At 41.0% G+C, this 18,341-nt stretch overlaps 1 protein-coding gene across 3 annotated transcripts in view; it reads left to right on the top strand.

Moving 5' to 3' along the window:
* The window catches only part of CRYBG1 (crystallin beta-gamma domain containing 1), a 399,356-nt gene extending 382,688 nt beyond the window's left edge, over nucleotides 1-16,668 (top strand). For all 3 annotated transcript variants that reach the window (XM_082249793.1, XM_082249795.1, XM_082249794.1), the window contains 3 exons: nucleotides 814-972; nucleotides 11,609-11,774; nucleotides 16,318-16,668. In XM_082249793.1, the coding sequence (XP_082105919.1) occupies nucleotides 814-972; nucleotides 11,609-11,774; nucleotides 16,318-16,406 (414 nt within the window). In that variant the 3' untranslated portion in view covers nucleotides 16,407-16,668. The remainder of the gene's footprint in view (nucleotides 1-813; nucleotides 973-11,608; nucleotides 11,775-16,317) is intronic.
* Nucleotides 16,669-18,341: the final 1,673 nt, after the last annotated feature.

Here is an 18,341-nt window from a genome sequence, read left to right on the forward strand (position 1 = left end):
ATGAAGGCCTTCGTTTAGGCTCTTCAAGTTGTGTTTCTGCATTATTATCTAAAATACAATGCAGCCATTGCTGGAGTGCATTTATATATAAAGGGTGCGGCTGCATGATATGGTGAAAAAGTGAAAACAAGTATTTTGTTTTAGAAAAAGAACACAGTGCTAAAAAAAAAAAAATGTAATTCAGGAAGGGTTTACATCTGCTTTATTGCATTGGTCACATGAGTGGCTAGTGAGCAGAGCCAAGCTCAATGGTTTCTTTGCAGATAGCATTTAGATTCTCCTATACCCAGTTCCAGTATTAGCTGCTTTAAAATTGAAGTGATACTAAAGACTTCTTTAATAATAACAAACGTGTTATACTTACCTGCCCTGTGGTTTTGCCCAGAGCAGCCTGGATCTTCCTCTTCGAGGCTCCTGGCCCCTCCTTCCTGTTGAGTGTCCCCTCAACAAGCAGCTTGCTATGGAGGTAACTGAGCCGAGCCATTCAGGCGTGTCCATGCAGACACAGAGCCGTGGTTCGGCCCGGCCCCCTGAATGGCCGAGGCACTCCTGCAGCGCATCGCTGGAGGAAAATCGGTCTCAGGTAATTATAAGGGGAGGCTGCTACCCACAGAAGCCTTTTGATCTTAATGCATATAATGCATTAAGATAAAAAAAAACTTCTGACTTAACAACCACCTTAAGTTAACTAAGGCTTTAATGATATGTGTGCTGTAATTTTTTAGACATGAAATATGTATTATTCTCTTGGTAAGGTATGACTTGTTACAGTAACTTATAACATTGAATATTGCTTTTCCTTTCTTTGAACAGAAACGGTTGTACTTTAAGCTTCGAAATAAGGAAAGTGGATTGATGATGTCAACAAATGGAAACGTAGACGATGTCAAGCTTTTAAGGATACAGGTCATGGAGGACAACGCAGCTGAAGATCAGATATGGGTTTATCAAAAAGGAGTCATTAGATGTCGGGTGAGTCTTTTTACAATTTTTTTTTTTTATTCATGCACAATGTGTAAATAATAATAATCTATACTTGGATAGATATGGAGCTCCATTAACCACATGCCAACCACAATATGTATATATAAGTTTTGCAAGTGGTTTACCAGGGTTTTGGCTGAAGCTATCAGCCATAACCCCAGTAATTTTTTTTCAGCGGGTGGCTGGCTTTCTCATGACAGCGATCCGAGTGGCTCATTAGCCACTGGGTCGCTTTCTGAAGAGATGGGAGGGAACTTCCCCCTCCCGCTGCTCGCTGGTGTTTCTCAGGCTTACCGCTTCAATCGGTGCGAAAGAAAAATTATCCGACGGTGCACCTAGCTGGTTACGGAGGCAGTGTGACTAGATTGTCTCAAAGTGCTTTTATGGCCTTGGAGGACCAGAGCGACGGCATGATGTCACTTCCGGTCTAGGGCAAAAGTAAACAAACTTTTTTTTTTTTTTTTAAGGCAAACTGCCATGGTGATTGAGTATATTAATTATTGCTAATTCCAGGTTTTTCTGAAGCTCTCCACAAGTGGTCCTTGGCTCTTGGACAACTCTTCTGATAACTACTTTCACTCTGTCAGAAATCTTGTGATGAGCACCTGGTTGTGGCCAGTTTATGGTGAAATGATGTTCATTTCTGGATTATGGCCCCAACAGTGCTCACTGGAACATTCAGAAGTTTAGAAATCCTTTTGTAACCAATGCCATCAGTATGTTTTGCAACAATAAGGTTGCAAAGGTCTTGAGAGAGCTCTTTGCTTTTACCCATCATGAGCTGTTTCTTCACCTTGATAATGAGACACTTTTTTATAGGCCATCAGTTGAGACTGAACAAATCCTGCCCCTTGCACTGACAAGAGGCAGGATTGTTTAATATTTACTGATAGATTTCAGCTGGTGTCTTGGCTTTCCATGCCTTTTTGCATCTCCCTTTCTTCATGTGTTTAATACTTTTTCCCCTTGTCGTTCCATTTTATTACACATAACTTATTTCTAAACATATTTGTTTTGGTTTCTTTGTAAGTATGGATTGCATGAGTTGTTACAGACGTAATGAAAGCACCTTTAGAAGTAGATTTACCTATAAAAATGGTGAAGTGTTCAATATTTATTTTACCTGCTGTATATATCCTGTGTACATTGTTAAATACATTTCTTCTGGCTCATGTATGCAAAGAATTACCACGGTGTTATCAGAGGGTTAACATGTATGTAGAGGCACATATTTTTTTAGTTTTGGGAAAGTGGGGGATGGTTAGACCCCCTGCATTGCTAACTTTGTCTGTACTGGGGAGATTCACCTCCCTTGTTTATTCTGGTGATGATTATCACTAAGATAGAAAGAAAGTGGTTGGAAATCCAAAAATTTTGAGTTGTCCGTTTTTTAGCGATTTCCTCAGATTTCTTGTTGCATCTCCAGCACAGAAAGTAAAGGGAAATCCCCCCCATGCGGCATCAGGCATTAAAAATAATCAGATTAGGCTTTTACCCTTCCATATTCTATTTAAAATGTAAAAAACAAGTTGGCTTCACATACACTTTAACCCTTTCACTACCACTGGGTTTACTTTGGTGTCAGCAGAGGCTTTTAAACACACTCCTACTAAACCAGCTGGAAGTGTGTATTACTTTATAAACTGACTGATGGGTTTCTGTTATAGGTTATTTAGGGCACCTTATCACTTCCACAGGCATCAGAATATACCACTTCCCAATTATAAACACCCCCCCCCCCGCCCTCCCCATGTATCCCGGGCTCCACTGTGCCACCTGCAGGGTCGAGATTAGCATGATGGATGTCGCTGGGTAGATGTTTGCAATCCTCTCTTTGGGGAATGAACCAGGAAGCAATGTGAATTGCATCACTTCCCGGTTCAGAGCTGTCATTCCCCTGACAAACACACCAATAGTTCTAGGGCCAGTATTCACTTTTATCTCTAAATTGATGATCTTTAAGGGCTTTGAAAATATAGCCTATGGACAAATTTTGATATCGGTTTGCTGCCGTTTCACAGTATTGCTTAATTTTAAGGATGTTGTATTGGATATCTGTTTGCTTGACACAACTTCATCTTTATATTTCTATGATTGTTGTGTAATATATTGTGATTGTGAGTACTAAAAATAGTTTTAGTGTGTGTTTTATGGAAAATATGCATTGGATAGACCAATGTGCTGATATCATGTCACCTAAAAAATTGCAATTACAATAATTATATTCTCCAGGGCCCCTGCTTTTAGAAAATATATAATGTTTGGGGGTTTGAACTAATCTTCAGGCCTAAAATGTGCATTTAACACTTTTTTGTGCAAAGGGGTTAAATGCATTTGCTCTATGCAAATGATTTTCTGTAAGATGACTTTGGTATTGCATGTAATGTATTTTGCAATGTATGTCAATGAGTTGGCAGATTAAAAAATTAACTGTATTTCTGGAAATGCTGCAACTTGTAAAAGACTCCACTGTGTGCCATTAGATAACGTGGTTCCTGGCACAGGCACATCTTCTCTTTTTTTTAGCACAAGACACTATTAATATGCTGGTAAACAGATCTGTTGGCCATATTATTTATTTAGTGCATGTTCCCACAACTGTGACATTCTTCATCCCAGAAATCAGAAGCAAGTCACTGGCCCAAAACAGAACAAGCAGATAAAGATCACCCTAGATTACACGTTTTAGAATTCCTTGTTGACTACTGTAATCCTTTTAAATTTACTCATAAGCATTAGAAGTTCATAATCTGAGACCCGTGACTTCAACAGCTTTGACTTTTCCATGGGCTGTTTATGAGCCTTTCTTAGTTTTGTATTTATTTATTTATTACAGGTACCTTTTATAGTGTTGTCAGTTTACGCAGCGCTTTACATATATAGAGGGTTGAATGAAAAAAAAAAAAAAAAAGACGACAGATTGCCGTACCAGCACAAGCAATGTTAGTGCAGTGATCTCCCCTGTTGTGCTATTGTATTCTGACAGGGGAACTACCCAATTTCCTGCCAGAATACACTGAGCAGCGCTTGCAGCCATTGGCTGTTGGTGCTGATTTTCCTGGATGTTCCCCCGACAAAAGCTGGTCCTTACACTGCTGTACACACTGATCGAAAGTCAGCTGGTGCCTGCTGAAGAGCGTGTACCCAGCTCTACTCTACTTCTTTTCCCTTTAATCTGAATGCATCCTCCTCTCTTACCTCCCTTTCTTTGTGTGTGTTCAGGTCAAGTCATAACCTGCCTTGGTAATATTCAAGGATGTCAACGTGCGTGTTTGGGAGAGGACTATCTTCCCTAAGGGCTCATGCACACTGCAGCTCAAAGGAGCTCCAAGAAGCGGCTCCTATAGGCCTTTGAGCTTCATTTTATTCTGTCTGGAAACCCTCCCTCCATGTTAGCTAATACACACTGGCTTTTTCACGTGTCGTCAGGCACATGCGCTTACAGGCAGATAAAAAGCACGAAAACATTTATTCCAGCCTTTTGTTTTGTTTATACAGTGGTTAAGAAGATACTATATAGGAGGATTTGTGGGGAAAAAAAGGCTTATGCTCAAAAAAGCCCAAAAGAGCTGGAAGAAGCTCAATAAAAACATGCAAAGGAGCACAAAAAAAAGTAAAAGCTTCTTCAAGCTGAAATAAAAGCTCAAATGCCTGTAAAAGCAGCTTTTTTTTTGAGCTGCAGTGGGCATGAGCCCTATTTGTGTTTTTTTTTTTTTTTTTTTTTTTTTTTTTATTGTGGTTATAAAAACCCATCTCGAGGCAAGAAGTTCAGACTGGTTAGTCACTTTTTCCATTGATGCTTTAGTTTTTTTTTACCAATGATGTAATAGTTTGAATGTGAGCATTGCCTGTGTTCATCTATGGCTCTAACAATATTTCTATTTTAAGAAAGTGAGGTTTCAGAAATGTAATACATTGTCTGTTCTATGTTGCTGATAGTTTCAGTATATGGATTGAACTACTGTTTATCTCCATTATATGTAATGCCTTACTTAATTTAGTATTCAATAGTTTTTTTATTGATTTTAAACAACATATTGCAGTAGTACAAATGCCTTACTTAACCCCTTCCATACCGCGCCATAATAAAATGACGGCGGCAGGAAGTCTTTCTCGATCCGGGCGGCCGTCATATGACGTCCACAGCGATCGCGGACGAGGCTCGTCCCTCGGACAGAGCCCATCCCCGATCTAGGTAAAGAGCCAATGAAATTGGCTTTTTACCACGTGACCGGCTGTGTCTAATCACAGCCGGTCACAAATGTCAACAGAGAACACGGTAACTAGCTGTCACCGTGTTCTCCTCCTCACACACTGATCCTGTGTGAGGAGGAGATTGTGGTAACAGCTAGTTACCAATTACAGTGCACCCCAAACACACTGATTGCCCCCCCCCCCCCCAATAAAAAGCACCTGTCACTAGCCCATCAAAGTACCCGAGTACCTGTCACCAGCCCATCAGGTACTCTGATGACAGGTACTCGGGTACTCTGATGGGCTGATGACAGGTACTCGGGTACTCTGATGGACTGGTGACAGGTACTCGGGTACTCTGATTACGGGTACTCTGGTACTCTGATGACAGGTACTCGGGTACTCTGATGACAGATACTCGGGTACTCTGATGACAGGTACACGGGTACTTTGAGTACCCGTCACCGGAGTACCCGAGTACCCATCATCGGAGTACCCGAGTACCCATCATCGGAGTACCCGAGTACCTGTCACCTACCCATCAGAGTACCCGAGTACCTGTCACCTACCCATCAGAGTACCCGAGTACCTTCACCTGCTCATCAGAGTACCTGACACCTGAAGTACCTGAGTACTTGCCACCTGCTCATCAGTACCCATCACTACTCATCAGTACTCATCAGTACCTATCACCTATCAGTATCAGTACTTATCATCCGTACCCATCAGTACAGTATCAGTATCGCCTATCAGTATCAGTACTACTCATCAGTACCTATCACCTGCCTGTCACCTGCCCATAAGAGTACCCGAGTACCTGTCACCTGCCTATCGGAGTACTCGAGTACCTGTCACTTGCTCATCAGTACCAGAGTACCTGTCACCTGCCCAGCAAAGTACCCGAGTACCTGTCACCCTTCATACAGCCCCCATGTCTAAGTCCAAAAAGGTTTATATACGTCCTCCGTTTAAACCTAAATACTGGTGTTATGGCAACAGATAGCTGCCATAACCCTGGTATTTTTTTAAACGGTGGACGGTTGGCTTTCCGATAAGGGTGGTCCCAGCAGCGGATTCGCCGCGGGATCACCCTTCCGGGGTGGCGGAAGGGGTGCCCCCTCCCGCCGCATTCTGGTCCTTTTCCCCGCTTACCGGACCCGCCGGCAGCTGGCAAAACGATCCGGTCCCGGATCCTCACAGACAGGATGTCGAGTGAGGGCAAGCTTGCCCTCACTCGACTCTATGGTCTTGGAGGACCGGAGCGACGGCAAACATCGTTGCTTAGCAACCAGTTTAAAGGTCCCTTTTTTTTTTTTTCATTTTATTTTATTTTATTTTATTTTTTTCTATCTTTTAGTGTACTTGTGAGATCTGAGGACTTTTTGACCCCAGATCTCACAAAAAAGAGGTCCTGTCGTGCCTTTTTCTATTACAAGGAATGTTTACTTTCCTTGTAATAGAAATAAAAATGATCAATTTTTTTTTTTTTAAAAAAGTGTAAAAATAAAAAATAATAAATAAAATAAATAGTAAAAAAAAAAAAAAGAAATTAAAGCGCCCTGTCCCCGTGAGCTCGCGCGCAGAAGCGAACACATACGGAAACCCCGCCCACATATGTAAACAGTGTTCAAACTACACATGTGAGGTATCGCCGTGATCGTTAGAGCAATAGCAATAATTTGAGCCCTAGACCTCCTCTGTAACTCTAAGATAGCAACCTGTAGAAATTTTTAAAGTGTTGCCTATGGGGATTTTTAAGTACCAAAGTTTGTCACCATTCTGTGAGCGTGCGCAATTTTGAAGCATGACATGTTGGGTATCTATTTACTCGGCGTAACATTATCTTTCACATTATGGAAAACAATTGGGCTAACTTTACTGGTTTCTTATTTTAATTAAAAAAAGTAAGTTTTTTCCAAAAAAATTGCGTTTGGAAGACCGCTGCGCAAATACGGTGTGATAAAAAATATTGCAATAATCTCCATTTTATTCTCTAGGGTCTCTGCTAAAAAAAATATATAATGTTTGTGGGTTATAAGTAGTTTTCTAGCAAAAACAACTGATTTTAGCTTGTAAACACCAAATGTCAAAAATAGGCCTAGGCAAGTGGCTAGGATGCGTGATGGTGCTCCTTGGATGTTGGGCTAGGCTGTGAAAAAGTCTCACACATGTGGTATCGCCATACTCAGGAGGAGTGGCAGAATGTATTTTGGGGTGTCATTTTTGCTATGTACATGCTATGTGTTAGGAATATCCTATAAATTGACAACTTTGTGTTAAAAAAAAAAAAAGTTTTTATTTTTTTCCCACATTTTCCAAAAACTTGTGGAAAAAAATGTTCAAAGGACCCATAATGCCTCAGAGAAAATTCGTTGGGAGTGTTTGCTTTCCAAAATGGGGTCATTTTGTGGACTTTTCCATTGTATTGGTGCTCTAGGGCCTTGAAAAGTGTGATAGGTAGTAAGTTTTATGTTTATTTATGCTCCTAAAACGCCTTATGGTGCTACTTGGACGTGGAGTCTCTTTTTGTGGCCAGGCTGTGTAAAAGTCTCACACATGTGGTATCACCATACTCAGAAGGAGTAGCAGAATGAATTTTGGGGTGTCATTTTTGCTGTGTACATGCTATGTGTTAGAAATAGCTTATAAATTGACAACGTTTTGGGAAAAAAAAGAAAAAAATTTTATTTTCTTCATATTCCCAAGAATTGTGGGAAAAAATTATAACTTCAAAAAACTCACCATGCCTCTTACTAAATACCTTGGACTGTCTACTTTACAAAAAGGGGTCATTTGGGGGTTATTTGTACTGTCCTGACATTTCAGGGCCTCAAGAAAGGAGATAGGCAGTCAGTACATCTGGTGTGATCAATTTTCAGTAATTGGTACCATAGCTTCTAGACTCAATAACTTTCACACAGACTAAATAATATACACTAATTTGGGTTAATTTTACCAGAGATATGTAGCAGTATAAATTTTGGCCCAAATGTATGAAGAAAAATTAATTTTTTGCAACATTTTATAATAGAAACTAAAAAAAAAGTGTTTTTTTTTCAAAATTTTTGCTCTTTTTTTGCTTATATCACGAAAAAAAAAAAAAACCCAGTTGTGATCAAATACCACCAAAAGAAAGCTCTATTTGTGTGAAAAAAATGATAAAAATTTTGTTTGGTTACAGTGTAGCATGACTGAGCAATTGTCATTCAAAGTGTGAGAGTGCTGAAAGCTGAAAATTGGTCTGGGCAGGAAGGGTGTCTAACTGCTCTGTATGGAAGCGGTTAATTTAATTAAAATAAATGATATGAAAAAAAGTGAAAACATTTTTAAAACCCCCTACTTAGCCCCTGTACATATGAACGCTAATGTTCACAAAGAGCATATTTACTCGACTCGACTATTTTTTTTATACTTTACAATGAAAATGTATATATTTTATTGTGTTTGTGAGCACTACAATACATTTAGATATATTTTTTTACTAAAAAAATATAGATTTGAAAAACAGTTGTTCTAATATTGTACATAAGAGAAAAGTGCAAATACTACAATTTTATTCTGCGGGTCCCCTGCTTTTTATTTGAATATATAGGGGGGAATTCAATAAAGCTGCTTAATCCTGGTGTTAATGTGTTGCACCAAATGCATGAAGGATCTGCGACACTTTTGGTTCTGACAGCGACTTATGTGCCAAATTTAGCTAAAATTCGAGTTTCGATTCGATTTTCGATTTTTTTTTCAATGCACTTAAAAAATGACTGCAGACATCATTTCGCTATGGAGCCGGCTGCACTTCTCCCATTCTTCGCGATGTTTATTCCTCAGGTGCTGGAAAAGATTTGTTGTACTGCTGCTTCCAGTAGCAACAGCCTTGAAACATATTTTGCAGCAAGGCTTCGTCTGTGTTTTGTCTGCTGCATCAAAACCAAACCAGTTCCAAATTACGGAATTACCTGTGCCTTTCTTTGGAAGTAGTTCTCTGCTAGTACTACACGCTGCCATGTTGTTTTGACTGTGTTACGCGCTTCTTTTACTGTCTATGGTTACGTGGGGCGGGGGCTGGCTCATATCGCGCTATGGTAATGCACAAGGACTGTGTGGAATGAGGGGCGCTGAGCGGGGAGGGAAGGCTCACAGGAGGAGAGCTCACACCTGGTGGAGGACTGGGGAGAAGCGCTGTACAGGTGTGGCTAGTCTCTGTACCTATCACAGCCCCTGTACAGGTATAACCCCGCCTCCCCTCAGACGCACTGCCCGCTTCCTCTCCCGGCAGCTGACAGCACATTCAGGCCTGGCGATGGCCGCTGATTGGCCCGTTCCTCGTAGACTCTGAGCAGAGATGGCAGTGGCAGCGGTGGTGGTCCGATTACTGGGGAGTTCTCGGTGTGTTGTGGCCGGTTCCTGGGCCTGGCTGTGCGGTGTGCAGCGGACTAGGAGCTGGCTGGAGCCCAGGGCAGCCTGCCTGTACAGGTAAGTGTCCCGCATGCAGGCCATGGGGGCCCCTGAGTGACCTCTAGTGTGTGTGTACTGTCGGTTACGCGGGGCGGGGGCTGGCTCATATCGCGCTATGGTAACGCACAAGGACGAAATGAGGAAAAGTCAGAAAACACTATTGTGGCAAAAAATTCGAGTTTGCAAAATAAAAATTGTTTTACACTACAAAATCGATAAATCGATTTTTTGCCCAGCCCTAGGTTGATTTACTAAAGGCAAGTAGACTCTGCACTTCGCAAAGTGCAGTTGCTCCAAAGCTTAGTACATGAGGTAAGACTTCACTTTGCAAAGAGTACCCAATCACTTGCAAGGGGAAAAAAAATGTATTTTTGCTTGCACATGATTGGATGATGGAAGTCAGCAGAGTTTCTGTTCATTTACCAAACTCTGGAGCAACTGCTCTTTCAAAGTGCACAGTCTTTTTCCCTTTAATAAATCAACCCCTTTGTATCTTATGAACATGAAGGAAATTATGATCAACTCAACTCTATTTTGGTGTACAGTAAAGCTGGATACACACTATCCAACTTAGATTTACCTTCAACTATGTAGTGCAAGGGCCTGCCAGATTGCATACAAATTGAAAGTGTTTAGGTGTGACCTCATATTATACGGTTTTGGTAAATCTAAAGGAAAAAAATGTAAAGAAAATTGTATAGTGTGCATCCAGCTTAAGAGACCCTGGCATAGATTTTGTGAAGGTGTCACAGGTGCTAGACAGGTACATGTATTTGGTAAGTGTTGCACAACATGAGACACTTTTGTAAAATCTGTCTACATGAGTCTTTATGAATTCCAGGGTTAATGATTTAGTTTGTGTTTGGGATTTTGTGGGGCTTAAGGGATAAAAGAAAAAAAAACACATTTTATTTGTAAATATTTATTTGTGAGATAAATTGTGAAAAAGTGCAGAAATAGATTACTACTTTAAAGTTATTAATGCTAGTTGTTTTAAAAGTATCAGTGTTGTGTGGATGTCCTGTGACATGTTTCGGTGTTCGGGTGCCTTCGGGTCCTGGCTGGAATCACCTGTGTTGCCAGGTGCTGGGGGGGCAGTAGTGGGATTTATTTGACAACAATACTCCACTTTCTTTTTTCTGCTCCCAGATTGTCTTCTGTATCATTTGTGTACTTAAAAAAAAAAAATAGATACATTGCAATTAGCTGGTTTTGACATCTGCCACTAAGAGCCGGTTCACACTACTCCGACTTGTCAGGCGACTTGGTCGCCTGACAAGTAGCGGTCCATGCTGTCCAATGGAACCGTTCTAATCAGAGCGACTCAAGTCGCTCCAACTTAGAAAAAGGTTCCTGCACTACTTTTGGGCGAAGTCGGAGCGACTTGCATTGACTTCTATTATGAGAAGTCGTTTGCAAGCCGCAATGAAGTCGTGCTGCACGGGCGACTTCAAAGTCGGGGCGACTTTGAGTCGCCACAGTGTGAACCAACTCTGATACATTGTATTCATTTTTGTTTCCTTGCCAACAAGCACTTATGCTGAAACATCTCTCTTTAGCAGTAAAGGGCCACTGACAGCAGCTCTCCTTCACAGATTACAACTTTGACTGTCAAACTGACAACAGGTTCTGATAGCTATACCTGCAGGTATCCATCTGTAGGATGTATGAGGTTCATCCCAGGTCCATAACTGGCTAGGTAAAGTTTGTGGTGTTTACCTAGATATAATACCATCAGGAAAAAGCAGATCTGCTATACCAAACAGATGTAGAAATGCCAATAATGGTTAAAATCCAAAAGCTTTTCGTTAATTTGTGGTACATTAACCTGAACCTATATAATGTCTTTTAAAGTTGCTGGTCTACTACATGATGATCCACTATATGTTTTCTCTCCACTATCTTTGCGTTACATGCTTCTTTTGTTAGGAATACATTAGTATACATTATAGTAATTTCAATCATTTGCAACCAACAGATTGCTGAAGAATGCAGTATGGCCAGTGCAGGGAGCCTGATCACCGCTGGCAGTAAACTTGGCTTCAGCCTCGATGAACCTGGAGTATCTCCAGCTCTTTGGAATATCAGTCCGGAGGGCAGAATCCACAGCCGATCAAAGCCAAATCTAGTTTTAGATGTCAAAGGTAAGGTGTATTTTAAGGGTATACTTGAGCATAAAAGGAAATTGTTACTTTGAAATGGATAAAGGGATGCCAGGCACAACTGTGCTGGCCATGCCACTACCAGTCATTTTATTTTCTGGCAGCACAAATTATATAGTTATGTACCTATGCCATTCAGATATACCCAACCACTGTAGGCTCCTAAATAAAGAGAGGATGTTGCACAGCATGATCCAAGTGACCTGAGGCTGCTGTTCCGCTCAGAACACATGGGAGAATTCTGGCATCTAATGTTAATCTATTTGCGGGGTAATTGTGCCTTCAGTGTCAATTTGCTATTTGACCTTCCTCCGCTCTTGCATCATTATTTAAACCTTCAGTGTTAATTGGCTTTGTCTCTACTCTCCCAACAAACTCAAAATACAATACAGGAAGACCTCAGCTATTCTATTTGCCTGCAGCCTGTGCATGGGATGTTTGCCTCATATCTGACTGCTGTAGCTTGTACTCTGAATTTGCATGAATCACACACAGTCATACAGAGCTAGTTGACCGCTAGATTGGTACATCCTTCTAAGACAAATATTATTTCCTATGACCAAGCCTGACACTTGTGTATATATACATGCATTGCAGACCACGTCATCGAGAGGATATAAACATGTGTGGTAGGACATCAGTCACAGTCATCGGAAACCTGCTGTGTTTGCATAGAGTCTTGTCATCTATACTGGCAATCCCCTTGCTGTGCCTGTGTATTTCAGCTTTACCTATGGATTTTACATTTCAAGTAAACAAACTTTACCCCCATAGGGACACTTAAAGTAGATTTCCATGTTTGTTTGGGCCAAGCTGGTCCAAATTAACTATTTCGGTTAGAGTAAGATGTGGTTCCTGAGTATGCTGTAATAGAGCATTCGCTAAATAAAGTAAGTTTTAATGGGTTTCCCGGAAGCAGTAGGGGCAAGAGGCAGATGGATCACATCACAATGACCAACTTGGCCAATTAGAGGAAGGCTTGTATTCCTTAATAAAACTACAGCCCCAATTGCAAAAGTTGGCACACTGTGTAAAATCTACATAAAAACAACTCAATGATTTGCTAATCTCATTAACCCATATTTCATTCACAATATAAAATAGAAAAAAAGCATCAAATGTTTAAACTGAGAAAATGTCCTATTTTGGAAGAAATTAAGGTCATTTTGAAATTGATGGCAGCAACATATCTGAAAAAAAAAAAAAAAAAAATTTGAGACAGGGCCATGTTTTTATTTATTTCTAAATGGAGGATGGACTAAATCTAGAGATGACTGGTTACAAATCTGGTCTACAGTTGCTCCCTGCTCTGTAAACAAATTTAGCTGAATCTGTTTTTAAGATTGTTAGAAGAGTGTACATGGTCCCGTCTTGGCTAGAACACCTTTATCTATCTCATGGAGATGGTTGCTTTAGTGGCTGTGCTGACTTAGGGGATGTTTTACACATTTGGTAGACCTGCCTCATGCTCAGAAGGTTTTGGACCAAGGTTCTCAAGCCAGATGTGTAACTAGAACATTCAGGGTCCCAGTGCAAGAAACCATAAAGGGCCCTCCTGACCTCCATCCGGGGCCCTTTCCATAGTCCCAGGACCCTTTACTCCTGTTGGGGGGTTCTTTATTGTGGTCCCTCAGCGGGTCCCCTTCCTGACGTCTTGGGGCTTCCCACGGTGGCAGAATGCCAGGGCCCAGGCACAAGTGCCACCTTTGCGACCCTGGTAGTTCTGCCACTGCCTCACACTCTTACAAAAATGTTTCCACTATTTCATTCCGGGAGACTCTTGGTTTGATTTATTTCATCTGAAACATCCAGTCCTCTCTAAAACTCAATTTAAATTAGCAACCCATGTTTTATTAGCAGTAAAATGGACCATAGCAAAAGTCAGAAAAAAACAATTCACTAGTTTTGCAGAAGTCTGCCAGTGCATCAGTTTGTTCTTTATAAACAAAAAACTTTCCAGAGTCCTCCAAGGTACTCACAAGAAATTGGTTGTGGTAGGGTCTCCTTGGATACAATATGCCTATCCTTCAATGTCAGGAGAAAGTTACTCTTCCTTGTAGGGGAAGGACAGCCTCTGTATCCTTTACCCACTACTGGAACTTTCTCTTGCTACATTCTCCTTCTCTGAGGCCTTCGCTTTTGTCCCTCTCCCTTCAAGTATGCCCCCCATTTACATTCCTGGCTCAGTTCAGACCAATATATTTCCTGTTGGTCAAACTCTTTTCAAGGTACTTTACTAGACAATCCTGTATCTATGGCTTCATGTTCCATATACCTGCAAGCTTTTTCCAATGCCTGAACAGGATGTTATTCCATTGAGTCTCACTGTCCTGGCAGCTAACTGTGTAAACTCACAAATGCATACTTTCTGTACCTTGAAATTTTCAAATAAAAATTATTGAAATTAAAATAGTTAACCACTTAAGCCCCGGAAGATTTTACCCCCTTCCTGACCAGGGCCTATTTTGCGATTCGGCACTGTGTGACTTTAACGGACAATTGCGTGGTCGTGCGACGCTGTACCTAAACGAATTTGACGTCTTTTTTTTCCCCACAAACAGAGCTTTCTTTTGGTGGTATTTGATCACCTGTGTGATTTTTTGATCATGCGCTATAAACAAAAAAAGAGCGTAAATTTTGCAAAAATAACAATATTTTTCACATTTTTTTTATGAAATTCCCCAAAAAAAAAATTTAAAAATCAAAATCTTTTAACATTTTCGGCCAATTTGTTTTATGCTACATATGTTTGGTAAAAAAAAAATCGCAAAAAGCGTATTTTGATTGGTTTGCGCAAAAGTTATCGGTTTTACTAACAAAGGGAAAGATTTTTGTCATTTTTGTTGTTTTTTTTTTAACGCGTAATGGCGGCGATTTGCGATTTTTTTTTTTGCGGTACTGCGACATTGCGGCGGACAGATCGGACACTTAACTGACATTTTTGACACTTTTGGGGTTACCAGTGACATTTCTACAGTAATCAGTGCTATACATATGCACTGTTACTGTAAAATTACACTGGCAGTGAAGGGGTTAACTTTTTTTGAGAGGGAGGGGTTATGTGTGTCCCTAGGGGCATGATTCTAACTGTGATTGGCTGTGGCTTGAGGTGTATGAACAGTGATCAACGGTCCTACATAGTAGAACCGTATGATCACCATTCATACACAGGGGAGAATGACAGGCGGCTTGTTTACATTAGCCGCCTGCCTTTCTCCCTCTGCACCGACGATCGCCGAGTGACCGGCGGACATCGGGTCCGCCGGTCACACGCGCGGGGGGGTCCGTGACCGCGCGGGAGCGCGCCTCCAGGGGCGCGCGCTCGCTCCCTAGACCCTCACAGGCTAGCGACGTAGTACTATGTCGCTCTGCCTGTGAGGGGCTGACCGCCGCAGTAAATAGTCGTGCAGCGGTCGGCAAGCGGTTAATTACCATACAAATGAGGTAAATTGGCATTAAACATGGAGTTTTACTGGTTCTAAAGGCTGAAGGCTTTTTACCTTAAGAGCCCTTTCACACTGAGGCACTTCTAAACTGCCAATAAAATGCTGAGTGCTTTTGCTGTGCTTTTCAGGCATTTGTGGTGCGCTTTTTAAAGGACACGTGACTCAAAAACTGCTCCAAAAACCATTTTGAAGTGCTTTTTTTTAAGCTCTGCAAACATGCCCCAAAGATGCTGCATGCTGGATTTTTTCACTGCACTGGCAGCGCACTGCCCCAGTGTAAAAGCATTCATTAATTTTAATGGGAAACATTTTTCGTGAGCATTTCAGGCACTTTTTTCTTTTTTTAATGCTAAAAAGCGCTTGCAAGACTCCTCAGTGTGAAAGGGCTCTTATGCATTCTTTGCATTTAGGTAAAAAACCTTCTGAGTGCAGCTCCCCCAACCTCCCCTTATACTTACCTGAGCCTGATCTTAATCCATAATTTTTAATGAAAGCAGCAGCTATCCGCTCTCTCCCTCCTCAGAAACTCAGAGACAGCAGCGGGAACAAGTCTGCACAAGTGCACCCATAGCAAGCAACTTGCTATGGTGGCCACTTGGCGGGTGGGAGGAGCCAGAAGTGCCAGCGGGGGACCCGAGAAGAGAAGGTTCAGGCCTGCTCTGTGCAAAACCATTCCACAGAGCAGGTAAGTATAACATGTATGTTATTAAGAAAATGCATGTTTTATATAAATCCTGAGAGTAGAAGCTAAGCAGAATATACCCTGTTGCAGTGTAACCCTTGTAGTAATGACCAATAGTTAATTCAAATGTATTTTTCAGATGATATTTAACTAGTGGCACTGTTGTATAATGATAGCTGTTTAGTATATTTGGGAAACATGATTTCCAGTGTTTTTACTTCCACCTTGTGCTCTCCGAATTGCTACATTTAGACTATTTTTTAATGTACACATTTACATATATATTAATCACCTGCTAATACCATTAGTAAGAGTATATTGAATTAAAGCTGTACTCGTTTTGATGTGATCAGATACTTCTTATTGGTTAAATTGTGCACATTTTTCTTTCCCACAGGGGGCAATCAGTTTGATCAACAACACATTGTGCTGAACCCAGAAACAGAAGGCAAGCTCACCCAGCTGTGGGAAATATGCGTTTTATAAGCAGACACCGCTGTAAAGTGGATGTTCTGGTGACCCAAGGCACTCATTGTCCATTCTATGCGCTGGCTGCCTGCACTGCTGCTGGGAGACTTGTATCCTGAGAATTATGACTTTCAGAGGATATGTTTACATCACCAATGAGGATGTCATGGAGTCAACTGGTTTCATGTTCAATGGTTTTTTGTTTGCCTTCTATTAACTTTTGTTTGTAAAGCTTGAAGCTTGTGCAATATTCAAAGGAACTTCATTTGAACCTCTAGCACGGTCAAGGCAAAAAAAAAAAAAGCCTACCTTGTGAAACTTCGATGTGTTATAGTGACTCTTGTATATAGACTATCAAAAAGTGAGGCAACTCACAAACCTTCTAAAACACTTGATCCTGCATCTATATGTTGTCATCTCAAAGTGATACCTGCACTGTTTTACTGGTACCCACTCAGTTGTATGCCCCCTTTAAGGCTATTATCAAAAACCAAAAGTATTCAGAAGCACTGCTAAGCTACCTAGACTACAAACCAATTCACTGGATTCTCCTCATATGTACAAACTTCAGTTCTGTGACTTTTTTTCCTGTTTCCTAGCAGATTTCTATGTAGTTGTACACTATAACTGTCTTGTGCAAACCGCTCAGTTTTTTAAGTAGAAAAAGTCATATTTAGTTCAGCAATGTGTTTGTTGTGGACACACAAGGAAATTCCACCATTGTCATTAAACACACACAGGGTTTTTCAGAGGCACTCTTTGTAGCAATGTCTAATAAATTATGAAACAAGCATATGTAGGTCCTAAAAAATAAATCTTAGATCAAATCGGATATATTTGCCAAGCATGTGCGGCTTTTAGAAGACATCTTGGACATGCCACTGAGAGTCTCTTTCCAGCCCTGCTTTTTCCATGTGTTCCCCATCACCATCTTCATCAACTAATGCCTTTTGCTCCCCTGTCACTGATCCTTAAGGCTCGTACACACGCACTGATTGTTGGCCGTGAATTTTCGGCCAACGTCCGATCGGCCGATTGTCGGCTTGTTAGTATGATGCTTCCAACAACCGACTGCGACTTTTCGGCCAAACAAAATCTGGTGTGCATGCTATAAAATTTTTGTTGGCCATCAACAGAACGGCCGATTTTCCGTCAGTCAGTACAGATTTCGTCAGACAAAAATCAGATGAGCAAGACTGGGCATGCTCAGAGAAGAAAAAACACACGGAAAGTAGACCAGCACATGACATCACTTCTGAAGTTGGTTGTTGTTGGCCGACAAAATTCGTGTGCAGTCTAGAGCACATTTTAACCAACACAACAACACTGGACAAAAGACGGCCGATCGGTCGGCCAACAATCGGTGCGTGTGTACGAGGCATTAGTGTTTCCCATCCATTTGTTGTGCACAATCTCTCAATCTTGCTGCCTTTTCTCCAATCCCAGGTCCTTTCTCCATGTGTACAATATACATCATCCATTTTAAACAGGCATTCTCTTTACGTGTGGTCAGCAGCATGTTTTAAAGTAGCAAAGCACTATTTCTGACCATTAAAGGGGGAATTTCTATGAAACCAAATACTCCTGAATGATTGTTTTTATGTATTTGTTTTCATGCATCACTACAGAAAAAGGCACGATACCAGGAGCTGCTTAGTGTTTAAATGTTAGGGAAATGCATTACTCAGGTTTTTTTTTACTTTTGTTCTTGGAAACTTATATTATATGACCTAGTGGTACATTTGATAAATCCTTGCACATGGGTTTGCATGTATGTGTGGGTAGGATTACTGTAATACAGATGATTCATTGGTTGAGAGAAACTTGTGATAAGGACACTAAAAGAACTGTATAAGTAGCCATGAGCAAAGAATGTTGATGCCACCATTTAATGTAATTTCTCTGCTGATTGCATTTGCAAGCAAAAAGTTTGAGTAAGCTGGGTATACACAT

The sequence above is a fragment of the Pelophylax lessonae genome (assembly GCF_965119305.1).
Source record: "Pelophylax lessonae genome assembly, chromosome: 3".
NCBI classification, from domain to species: Eukaryota; Metazoa; Chordata; class Amphibia; order Anura; family Ranidae; genus Pelophylax; species Pelophylax lessonae.